The sequence below is a fragment of the Alligator sinensis genome, unplaced genomic scaffold (genome assembly GCF_000455745.1).
Source record: "Alligator sinensis unplaced genomic scaffold, ASM45574v1 scaffold448_1, whole genome shotgun sequence".
NCBI classification, from domain to species: Eukaryota; Metazoa; Chordata; order Crocodylia; family Alligatoridae; genus Alligator; species Alligator sinensis.
Genome location: NW_005841870.1, coordinates 141,294 through 154,231, shown reverse-complemented (window position 1 = coordinate 154,231; position 12,938 = coordinate 141,294). Strand labels below are relative to the sequence as shown.

The 12,938-nt window shown below is 41.1% G+C and overlaps 1 protein-coding gene across 1 annotated transcript in view; it reads left to right on the top strand.

Moving 5' to 3' along the window:
- Window positions 1–12,938, top strand: part of NUP133 (nucleoporin 133) — a 52,892-nt gene that overhangs the window by 20,640 nt on the left and 19,314 nt on the right. Inside the window, exons 14-18 of the mRNA XM_025194798.1 lie at window positions 1,632–1,726; window positions 1,832–2,056; window positions 2,817–2,939; window positions 8,531–8,630; window positions 10,853–11,104. Of these exons, the coding sequence (XP_025050583.1) occupies window positions 1,632–1,726; window positions 1,832–2,056; window positions 2,817–2,939; window positions 8,531–8,630; window positions 10,853–11,104 (795 nt within the window). The remainder of the gene's footprint in view (window positions 1–1,631; window positions 1,727–1,831; window positions 2,057–2,816; window positions 2,940–8,530; window positions 8,631–10,852; window positions 11,105–12,938) is intronic.

Genomic DNA, 12,938 nt, shown 5'->3' with positions numbered 1-12,938 from the left:
TTTGTTTGATATATCTTTCCCTCCCAGTTATCCTCTTGATTCTCCTTCCTCATCCCTGCCTATGTCATCACCAGCACCCCCATGCTACTTATTCACTGCCTTCCGCTCTCTTCACTTCCACCCCTGCTTTCTGAAGTAGAATTTCAAGGGAATTAAAAAACTTTCCATTGACTACTTTATATTTTACCTGTCAGTCTCTACCCTGAATAACTTCTTCATCTCTTTTTAGTGCTGCTGTTTATCTTTGTATTGTTATACTAGCTGTTTTGGAAGAAGGAGCTTTATACAAAGGTCTTGCCTTCTCAGTTCTTACTAGAGGAATTTGGGTAACCTTCTCAACCAAATAATACTTCCTCAGAAACTACCAGTCATTTCAAAGGAATTAGGAGTCCTCCCTAGACCTCTAAGCCTAGTGCTGAACAAGGACATGAATGGAAGTTTTATAGGTAGCATATATGGACAAATTATGTAGTTTTGGGGCTATCTTTTCTGTCTGGTAGCCTGTTAGCCATTGTGAAATCCCTAATGCAAATATGTATTTATAATGTATTCTGAATCTTCATTCATTTTATCGTGAAGTGTATTTTGCACTACTTTTCTGTTAGTGCAAAGACTGATCAATAGATTAAAAATATATTAAAATAATAAGAAAAACGTTAAAAGTAAAAGTACAAATTTGCTCATTTCACCAAAAAGGGAAACTGCAAATACAGCTGTTCTGGAGATTCACATCTTGGTAGTCTATTAATGAGTGCAGTCAGAAGTTGTGACAGTTATGAGGAAGTTTGCAGGCATATGGTAGGGCCTCAGTGGGTTGTCAAACACACAGGTATTCCTGAGAACCTCTACTGCATTCACTGATTCCATAGAGGACCTGACTCCTTTGTGTAGAAAGGTTATCAAGCCCCTGAGACTCAATCCCATGCAGCAGAAGTGAGGATGCACAAGTGTGTAAGATTTAAAACAGCATTACGTAGCCACCTCTGGGGCCAGATTTCTCCTTCAGGGGAAGGACCAATTTCTTTCTACTTTACTAAACCAGGATGTTCACAATGTTTGTAGTTTGTACAGTATGATGGAGGTAGATTAGGTTTTAATAAGTGTGTTAAACAAGTTTCTAATAAATACTCACCTTCACTGCAAGTTCACTATTGTAAAAAGTGAAAAGATTTTAAAAGTTCCAAACTTCATAAGGAACTCTTTCTTTTAAAAGAGTTATGTTATGGTAGTGTTCAAAGGTCACAATAAAAGTAAGGGGTCCATTGTGTTAGGCAGTCTACAGATTAAAGGGAAGATTCTGTTGTAAAGAGCTTTCAGGTTCAAAAGACAGTGATCAGGAGGCTGGCAGATATTTGAATTCTGTATTTTTCATGGGGTTTTTGTTTATATTAAAAATAGCTTATTTTTTTCGTTCTTAAGACTCAATCAAAATAGTCTGAAGTGTCCAAAAAATGTTATGTCCTATGTATTAGTTTGGATGATACGTAATACGTTATTTGTTAAAGGGACATTCTTGTCTGTAATAATTGGAGAGAGAGAGAAGCTGCAAAAGTTAAGATTTAAAATTCAGAACAAGATCTTTAATAGAGAGCTTTTATCTAATGATTTTGTCTTAACCTGTACCCTTTCAGAAGCAGCTGGTTTCAGCAACACGTCCCTTATTCTCCTTCATCAGCTGGAGGATAAAACAAAAGCCCATTCCTTCTTCATTGACTTCCTTCATCAGGTAAAAGTCTTAGAATGTAATTGACACAAATATTGCTGTTTGTTCAAAAATGTTACAGACATAATACATTTTGTAAACTGTTTTTTCTCTCTCCCTCCCTCAAAGGTTGGCTTATTTGAACAGCTGGGGAGTTTTCCAGTGAGAGGGAAGCCAACGGCAACTCGACTGTTGCTCTGTGAACATGCAGAAAAGTTAGCAGCAGCCGTTGTTCTCAAGAACCATCACTCCAGGCTGCCAGATCTTGTGAATGCTGCCATATTGATTGCTCTAAATAAAAGAGATTGTGACGTTCCACAGAGTCTTACTCCTGCTGATGTTTTCTTCAGAGAGGTAAGACAAAGTACACTTAATTAACTGGGACCCTTTTTTTTCCTTATGAATCCCTGTATCGTAAAGATTTTTTCTCTTTCAGAAATAAATTTTAACCTTCCACATTTCCTCTTTCAAGAGAAGATTTTTATGGTGTTTTTTTCTTAATTTTGCAACTAAAATGTGAAATCTTGACTGACATCGTACAGTTAAATTAGAATTATGATCTTGAATAGATCAGCTGCAGAAAGGTTGAAAAGACTAGCATATTTTCCCACTTTCCAAACAATTGTTTGCTGGGATTATCATGGTAATGGGTGACCTGAAGGACATTAATGATTTCTTGGTATTCAAAACAAACTAAATATATTCCTCTGCCACTTGTATTTTGATCTGAGTCAAAACCCAGGACAGTTGGGACTCCTCATGTAAGGCATTTGTTTGTAGTCCAGGTGATCAGTTACAGTTGTAAGGTAAACATTTTGGATTATCAGTTACAATTTGAGGCAAACATTCTGGCTGTAAACAGATGCCTCATCCGAAGTGGTTTTTATTGTCCCAGATTAGTGTATGTCCAGATGTGAGATTGTGTTTTTCTTCTGAAAAAATTGTCCGAAATTACAGATAATGAAAATATCCAGTTTAAATGTTTTGTATATTCTATGCTAGTGGGCTATTAATTAAGACCCTAATAATATTTTCATTTATAGTAATCATGTGGCTGCTATTTGTTGATTGATAGATTTGTGCTTAGTGCAGGTTTTTGTTTTTTTCTTTTTAGGTATCCCAAATAAACACAGTCTTTGAATGCTTACTAGAAGAGGAAGAACAAATCTTGAAGGCTACACCAATTGAATCAGTTGAGTGGGCCCAGATAGTTGTCAACGTGAACAGCATAATAAAGGTATCATATCTGTATTAAATAAAATATTGGGCTTAGTAGGTGGGAATCAAGACAAGAATGCAACAAACTGAGGTCAGCAACCAGAAGATAAGGGAAAGTGTGGGTCCCTTACCGAATGGTGGAAACAACTTAGTGACAGATGATGTGGAAAAGGCTGAAGTACTTGATGCCTTTTTTACCTTGGTCTTCACAGGCAAGGTCAGCTCCCAGACTACTGCACCTGGCTGCACAGTTTTGGGAGAAGGTGAGCAGCCAACAGTGGTGTAAGAACAGGTTAGGGACTATTTAGAAAAGCTGTACGTGTACAAGTCTGTGGGCCTGGATGCAATGCAAGTAAGAGTGCTGAGGGAGTTGGCAGATGTGATTGCAGAGCCACTGGCCATTATCTTTGAAAACTTATGGCAATTGGAAAAGGTCCTAGACGACTGGAAAAGGGCAAATATAGTACCCATCTTTAACAAAAGGAAGAAGGAGGGTCCGGAGAACTGCAGACCAGTCAGCCTCATCTCGGTCCCTAAAAAAATCATGGAGCAGGTCCTCAAGGAATCCATTTCTAAACACTTGGAGTAGAAGGTGATTAGGAACAGTCAGCATGGATTCACCAAGGGTGAGTTATGCCTGACCAACCTGATTGCCTTCTATGACTAGATGACTGGCTCTGTGGATGCGGGGACAGTGTTGGATGTTGATATACCTTGACTTTAGCAAGGTTTTTGATGTGGTCTCCCACAACATTCATGCAAGCAAGCAGAGGAAGTCTGGGTTGGATGAATGGACTACATGGTGGATAGAAAACTGGCTGGATCGTTGGGTTCAAAAGGCAGTAATCAATGGCTTGATGTCTAGTTAGCAGCCAGTATCAAGTGGAGTGCCCTGGGGTCGGTCCTGGGGCCGGTTTTGTTCAGTATCTTCATCAGCAGTCTAAAAGATGGAATGGAGTGTACCCTAAATAAGTTTGTGGGTACCAAGTTGCGAGGAGTAGTAGACACACTGGAGGGTAGGGCTAGGATTCAGAGAGATCTAGACAAATTGGAGGATTGGACCAAAAGGAATCTCATGAAGTTCAATAAGGACAAGTGCAAAGTCCTGCACTTAGGATGGAACAATCCCATGGACCGGTGCAGGCTTGGGACTGACTGGCTAAGCAGCAACTCCTGCAAAAAAGTTGAATATGAGCTAACAGCATACCCTTGTTGTGAAGAAGGCTACTGGCATACTGGGATGCATGAGTAGGACCGTTACTAGCAGATCAAAGGAAGTGACTATTCCTCTCTACTTGGTACTGGTGAGGCCACATCTGAAGTACCGTGGCCAGTTTTGGGCTCCCCACTATAGAAAGGATGTGGATAAATTGGAGCGAGTCCAGCAGAGGGCATCAAAAATGGTGAGGGGCTGGAGCATATGACTTCTGAAAAGGCTGAGGGAACTGGGCTTATTTAGTCTGGAGAAGAGAGGACTGAGGGGATTTAATAACAGCCTTCCACTACGTGAAGGGTGGTCAGAAAGAGGGATGGAGTTAGTCTGTTCTCAGTGGTGACAAATAACAGAACAAGAAGCAACGGTCTCGGGTTGCAGCAAGGGAAACTTAGGTTGCATATTAAGAAAAACTTTTCCACTAGGGAATTAGTAAAGCATTAGAACAGGTTACCCAGAGAGGTGATGAAAACTCCATCCTTGGAAGTTTTTAAGAACTGGCTAGACAAAGGCTTGGCTGGGATGATATGGTTAGGATGGTCCTGCTTTGAACAAGGGTTTGGACTAGATGACCTCCTGAGGTCCCTTCCAACCCTAATTTTCTAGGATACCAAGTTTATTAGTAAGCGGAAAGAATTGTTTCATGAACGTAGAAGTGACAGAACTCCATAATTTCTAAATGTTAATTTTTTTCAGGGTTAACTCCACCTCATTGCTAAGAAAGAACCTTTAAGCTGTACATTAAGGTGTAGTAGTTAAGAAAGCCAAACAAAGTCCTATAAATAGGGCTGCTTTAGCAGTGCTTTTCACTTCAGCTGTGCCAAATATTGGAAAGGTGAGTTCCATGCCTGGGGTTCAGCCAAGAAATATCATAGCTCTTAATTGTTAATTGAATACAGCTACTACTAAAATAACTGGACAGTTTCATGTAATTACAACACAAGAATATTTTGCATTTCCTTCAAGCCCCAAAGACGTGTTAGTGGCTTTGAACTCCATTGGATATACGGTTGGCTGTGGCTTTATTTGGTAATCGGTTCTCAGAGCCACGCTAGCTAGTTTCTCTCTTTGGCTGGTAATTAATATGAAACAATATACAAGACTGAGCAAGGATCAGTCAAGTGCCTGTTCATTCTTTTAGAATCCAAGCACAGCAAGGTTTGTAAACTACGGGGGGAAATGCAACAATCTTTTGCATTTCTGCTTTTCTGCTCCATATGTAGTAGTTAATAATCTCTCTTCTCTTGAGGGATAATATATTTTTTGAACTTGACCTTGTGGCAAAACAGGGAAAACACCCGAAACAGCTTTGTTCATTTTTGATCCAGCCCATGCTATTGTAATATCAGTATCAGGCCTTGACTGTGTTGCATGAAGTTAATCATAGAAACAGAACCAGAAGGGACCAGTCAGATCATCAAGTCCAGTCCCTTGCCATAGGCAGGAAGTTATTGGGCTCACATGAGCTTGACAAGGTGCCTGTCCAGTCTCCAGTCTTGAACACCTCCAAGGAGGGTGACTGCACCACCTCTGCTGGGAGTATGTTCCAGTTTCTAGTGACCTTTATAGAGAAGAATGTTTCCTTGTATCCAACCTGAATTTACCCTCTATTAGTTTATGCCCATTGGTCGTCATCCTTCCTTACAGTGCCCTCCTGAATAGTTACTCTCCTAGTACTGTTCAACATCTTCATCAGTGACTTGGACAAGGGGGTAAAAAGCACCCTATTCAAATTTGCTGACGACACTAAGATGTGGGGGATGTGGGCACGCTAAAAGGGAGGAATAGGCTGCAATTGGACCTAGACAGGTTACAGGGGTGGGCAGATGAGAACAGGATGGGTTTCAACACTGACAAGTCCCCGGTGCTGTGCCTGGGGAGGAAGAACCAGCAGCATACCTATAGGCTGGGGAACTCCCTTCTCGTCAGTGCAGAGGCAGAAAAGGATCTTGGAATCATTATTGATGCCAAAATGAACATGGGCCAACAGTGTGGGGATGCGGTCAGGAAGGCCAACCACACCTTGTCATGCATCCACAGATGCATCTTGAGCACGTCCAAGGAGGTGATCCTACTCTATGCGGCACTGGTCAGGCCGTAGTTGGAGTACTGCGTCCAGTTTTGGGCACCGCACTTCAGGAGGGGTGTGGACAGCATTGAGAGGGTCCAGAGGAGAGCCACCTGCATGATCAGGGGTCAGCAAGGCAGGCCCTATGAGGAGAGGCTACGGGACCTGAACCTGTTCAGTCTCCACAAGAGAAGGCTGAGGGGGGGATCTACTTGCCAGCTACAAACTAGTCAGAGGGGGCCAGCAGGCATTGGGGAGTCCCTGTTCCCCCACGCACAACCAGGAGTGACTAGAAATAACGGTCACAAGCTGGCAGAGGATAGATTCAGACTAGACATCAGGAGGCGCTACTTCACAGTCAGGGCGGCTAGGATCTGGAGCCAACTTCCAAGCAAAGTGGTGCTGGCTCCTACCCTGGGGGTCTTTAAGAGGAGGTTAGATGAACACCTTGCTGGGGTCATTTGACCCCAGTACTTTTTCCTGCCATGGTAGGGGATCGAACTTGATGATCTGCTCAGGTCCCTTCCGACCCTACCAACTATGTAACTACTCCTGACGTACTTATAGGCAGGCAGCTATCAAGACACCTCTCAGCCTTCTCTGGGAACTGGGCTTGTTCAGCCTGAGGAAGAATCTCTCCTCATAGGGCCTACCCTCCGTGCCCTTAACCAAACAGGTGGCCCTTCTTTGTACACTCTCGAGCTTATCCACATCCTTTTTGAAGTGCGGTGCCCAGAACTGGACACAGTACTCCAGCTGAATACTTGCCAATGCTGAATAGAGGGAGGAGTACCTCTCTGGATCTATTGGCCAAACAGGGGCTGATGCATGCCAGAGTTTTGTTTGCCCTTTTGGCAGCCTCGTCACACTGGCTCATATTCCTCTTACAGTTGATTGTGACCCCCAGGTCTCGTTCAGATGTTGTGCCAGCCAGTGGCCCACCGCCCAGTGTATATTCGTAGTGGGGTTCTTCCTACCCAGGTGAAGGACCTTGCACTTCTTGTTAAACCTCATCTGATTTTATTCCATCCATAAGTCCAGTCTTTCAGAGTCATCCTGGATCTTTGCCCTATCCTCTAGTGTGCCCGCGTTTCCACACAGCTTAGTATCGTCTGTGAACTTAATCATTGTGCTTTCCGCCCCGTCATGCAAGTTGTTAATGAATATATTGAATAGCATGGGCCCAAGCACTGATCCCTGGGAGACACTACTGGAGACAACTCTCCAGGATGAGGCCATCCTATCAATCACCACTCTCTGGGAGCAGCTTCTAAGCCAGTTGTCCAGCCCAGCACTCTCCAGTTTGTTAGAATCCAATGGGAGACCAAATCAAAGGCTTTAGTGAAGTCTAAGTAGATCACGTCAACCTTGTGTCCCTTGTCCAGATGGCTAGTTACCTGGTCATAGAAGGATACAAGTTTTGTCAGGCATGATCTGCCTTCAACAGAGCTGTGTTGATTGCTTTTTAGCACACAATCCATTACCAGATTGTATTTGATGGCCTCCTTAACCAACTTTTCAAAGATTTTACCCAGGACCGAGGTCAGACTGACCAGTCTGTAGTTTGCAAGGTCATCCCTCTTCCCTTTCTTAAAGATGGGCACCACATTGGCCCTCTTCCAGTCGTCCGGGACCACTCCCGAGTTCCACAACCCTTCAAACAGCTTGGCCAGTGGTGCTGCTATAAGTTTGGCCAGTTCTTTCAGGACTCTCAGGTGCAGGTCATCAGGCCCAGCAGAAAACATCCAAGTGTTGTAGAAGATCCCTCACTTGTTCTGGGCTGGTTTCATGTAGGCTGTTACGTTCCCCCTGTTCTGTGGGCCTCTGGTCAGGGAATATCATCCTCTGTTTGACATTATCAAACAGTTTTAATATCGGCTTTAATATCATCCTCTGTTTGACATGATCATTTTCTTTCTCCATTCTTGGAAATTTTATGCTAGATAAAAGCTTTTTTTTAACATTTTCTAACTGGCATGGGTATATAGCAGATGCATAGAAGCAAATTCTTAGGTACAAAAGGCTGGTCCAATTTTGGGAGCACGTGATGACTTTTCTGAGTCACTCTGTAAAGGAATTGGGCAAGTAGTAGCATGGCAAAGAAACTATTGATAGCAAGTGTGCATAGAAAGCTTAGTCCTCCAGCACTTGCACATTTATGCACCTTGCTAGGCCTAAGTGTTCTCTCCCACCTCCAGATTGGGTTGCGCATAGAAGTGAGGATGGGAAGAAATTAAAACTCAGAGAAATTCTTGAAGAATTACTTTGTCACTTAAGCAGTTTCTAAAATTGACAAGATTTTAAGGTGTGTTCCTTTAACATTACGCAGGATATGCTACAAGCTGCCAGCCAGTATCGCCATTCTCGAGTCTCTTTATATAAAACAGGAGCACTCCCAGAAGGAGAACCTGAATATGTTCCATGGACAGGTGAGAATACAAAAATAGTAATGTTCATGTGTTTCAAAGTGCTTGACCATTATCCTCTAAAGTCTTTTAGTTCTAACCGCAAATATTACACTGGACGATGCTTACAAGCTTACAAAGTTATATTAGCATAAATAGTAGTTTGTTGCTGCTTTAGTTTGTTGAGGAAGATTTGATCTCTGCACTACCGATAATAGTTCTTTAAACCTCTTACAATGGAGACTGAGAATCTGGCTACAAAACAAGTTGTAAAATTTGGGAGGTAGAACTAGTTTTGGTATGAATAAGTCAGGCTTCTAGTTGAAAAAGGTTTGGTTTTCTGTATGTAACTTGCATGTAAAATTTGGTTGTCTTCATGTAACTATATGCAAAGACACACAAAATGTTACTCTTAAAATAAGTATGTGAACCTCTGGCACTGAGTAAAACTGACAGTCTTCTTCCCCCTTTCCCCTTGCTTTTTATGATAAGAATGTGTACTTTGCTGTTTGAGGGAACACTACTGTAGAAACTTGTCAGAACAAGCTTTCCTTTACAGCAGGAGTATCAAACTCATCTGGCCCCCCAGGCCAGAGCTGTCCCATGGACTCCCTACCTGCATGCCTGGTCTGGGGCATGCAGCACCTGCCCAGGACAGTCTGGAACTCGAGCCTGAGCAAGCGTTACGGGTGGCATAGCTCAGGACCCGGTCCCAGTAGGCAGCACAGGGCTGGTCCAGCGTAGCATGTGAGTCAACAAGACAGCACCAGGAGCTGGACCCAGTCTGTAGACTGTATGTTTGATCCCCTTGCTTTACAGTATATGTATGCCATCACTCTTAGCTTCTAAATTCTTAACCTCTTTATATTGGAAGGTTTATAATTAATGGTAAAAATTAAGTATAAGGGAAACAGTGGAAACACTTGAAAGAAATAACTAATTTCATTAGTTTTCTTGCCAGGCACTGACACATTGAGCTTTTATGTTTGTGACATTTGTATCCAGAGTACTTCTGTAGCTTGTTATAATTTTGCTTTCCTTCTATATTTTCTCTGTCGTTCTCCCTCACTGTGTGCATGTATATCATGCTGGTGTGACGCACGCATCAACCACAGCTTCAAATAAACTTTCCACCTCCAGATCCCTCTTGCCTGACCAAGTTCTTGCTTTTTCCAGCAGCAGCTTCTGCACCCCCTTTCCCATCTGTACTAGATTTCCAGTGCAGTCCTGCTTTATAGAGGTGTTTGGAAGAGCAAAGACTCTTCATTCCTTTTCCTTCCAGTTCTGAAAGGATCTTGAGCTAATGAGCAAACCAAAGGGTCCTACAGCCTTTGCTTCTCCCCTGGAGTAGTCTGGAAAATCCTCCAGTTCTGACTCTCCTGCTGTTTCTCCAACCCAATGGATGGCTCTGGAGTTGAAGGTGTGCCACCCCTACATTTATTATTTTCCTTAACTCCAAAGAAGGGTTCTAGGGAGACACTCCCTTACTGTCTCTTAACAAGTGAATACTTTTGCCTCCTTTTCCCCACTGCCCCCTCTGTTTCTGTGCAGGGATCCTAGGAAAGAGGAATACCTTTCCATTCACTTCTCTTACATCTTTGTTTTGTTTGGGATCTGGAAGTTCTTAACATTATTATAGGGATTCATATGTTCAGTCATGTAGTACACTGAATGAAAAAGAGTGAAAAATAGCAGGCAGGTGAAGTCTTGCTATGTTCCTGTCAGCCTGTTTCTGCAAGACCTGGAGAAATGTGTACTTGTGAATTCCCAGAGCAAAATCTGTTTTTTATTTTTATTTTTCCCCTGGGCAATACTTCTCATTGGCTGAGGGCACTCCATTTTAGCTCTTACCAGTTGCAAGAATTTCTTCTATTGTTTTCTCTGAGTTTCAGACTAATATGGAAGCAGAACACCATAGAGAAAGGCACACAAGTCCCTTTTTCACAATTTATAGTCTTTCCCAAATACACATAAGCTGTCCCTAATATTAAACAGTTCATCTGTACAGCCATCCCACACATCGTTATGATGACCAGTACTTTAATTTTTGGATGTTTTCATGGAGTACAATTAGTAATGCTAGTAGTATTTAAGAAAAGAACAGATGTAGTTCTTCAGCAGCAGCATTTCAATCTTGAAATTAATAAAACATTTCTAAGTTAAAATTTTATTTTTTATACAAGTTTCTGATTTCTTAATAAAAGAGATCTGTTTTTAAAAGTGTATTGTTTTTTGTTTCTTCCAAGCTTCTAGTGGTCCTGCTGGCACACGAACAGCTATAATACGTCAGCATGGAATAATTCTAAAGGTGGTGTATCCTCAGGTGGACAGTAACCTCCGTAGCATTGTGGCTGAACAGTTGGTGGCACTGTTAGATTGCTTTCTTGATGGCTATGTCTCTCAGCTTAAATCTGTGGATCGACCTGCTGATCAAGAGAGGTACAGCAGTCTGGAAATGGAATATGTACAGAAAAGATCAGAACTCTTGTCTCCTCTTCGTAAGTGCTGTTCTCTCTTCTTTTTAATGTTAAGGCTTCACCATTCAGCTAGGAAGTGATGCAGAGAAATTTTAAGTACAAACAATTAGATAAAGAGGATAAGTTAGTATACAGCATTAAAGATGCAACTGCAGTTCCATACATTGTTTACTATTTTTTTATGTGCATTTCTGTTGTTGGATTGTATTTTCACAATTAATGGGGATTTGGCAGTATAAATAGACTGCAGCGTGTATTCCCCATTTCTTTAATGATCTAAGAATATGTACCAGGCAAAATCCTGCTTTCTAAATTCAGCATGTTTATTCTAAGTCAACACAACTCAGTTCCAAGATAAAATTCAATTAAGACAAATGTAAAATGCTACACCTGGGGGAAAAAAACAAGTGCGCATATTATAGGATGGTGGATAATTAGATAGCAGTAGCACTGCTGAGAAGGTTCTGGGGTTATTGGTGGATCACCAGTGCAACCAGAGTAGAGTCAGCAATATCATGCAGTCTCAAAAAAGACATGTGCAATTTTGAGCTGTAGTAATAATAATAATAATAATGTATTCAGTGTATCAGGGGTGACATTCCCGCTCTGCTCAGTACTAATTAGACTTAATTGAAGTATCATGTGCAGTACTGAGCTCTGCACTTCCAGAGGTGAGTGACAAAGTTGATAAAGGTGTTGGAATACAAGTTGTATACAGATAGGCTGAATGACTAATTGGGTGTGTGTAGTCTGGAGAAAAGGAGTTTAAGGGGGATGTGATTGCACTTCTCAGATATTTGAAAAATTATTGAGAAGAATAGGAGAGGACAGCTGTTCTCATTTGCTGCACTGGGCAGGACTCAAAGCCAGTGGGTTTAAGATGCAGCAGATTTAGATTAGATCTAGCTCCTACCCCCAGAATGTTTCTAAGTGTCAGAAAGTAGGACTGTGAAACAAGCTGGTCCAGCAGGTTGTAAAGTCTTCATGGGAAGTTTCTGAGAAAAGACTAGATGGGTGAGGAATCCTGTATCTGGGCAGTGAGTTGGACTAGATGATCTTAGGTCTTTTTTAATTCCATGATTCTGTGGACTTAGAATGTGGCTGCATAGAATGGAAAACAATTTTCAAATGTCTTTCTACGTTGGTCTTTGCCACCTTGTATAAATCTGTTTATCTGAATGTCTGTACAGTTGTGTATTGTTTATCTAGCCACAGAAATATAAAATATACTGTGTTAATTGTATGCGATTTAAAAATTTATTTATTTATTTATTTATTTATTTATCTATTTATTTAAAATCAAAGGTAAGACTTGTTTTGATGTGGCCAAAGTGTCCTGGATTGAGTAATCCTAATATAATTGCTCTTGTATAAAGGATAAGAGGGAAGTGCGACACTTGGTAAATCCTATAAATCTGAATGTTTTGAGGCTTAAACAAATATAATCAAAGACTTTTATTATTAAAATGTATTGTTTTTTTTTAAATTTAAATTAAGGAAGTCTTTGAAAAGCTTTAAGTACATAAAATTGTTTTATAAGTCTTGTTTGTTTTATGCTAAAATACATATATTCTGGTAGCTGGTAAACAAAGTTAGAAGTTCTGTAACTATATTCAGTTTAATGTTTTAATTTACTGGCAGTATCTGAAGGTGTTTGAATCGCTTGTATATTTTTGTTGTTTTAACTGAATCAAAATGGAAATAATTAAGCTAAGAGTATGGTTAATAGATCTTGAATATGCCTATTATAATCCTTATAACTTTTTGCTCATTAACATGTCTTAGCCTCCAGCTTTCTCATTTATGGTGCTTGACTATGAATTGTATTTATTAAGGCAACACCCCACCCACCCAC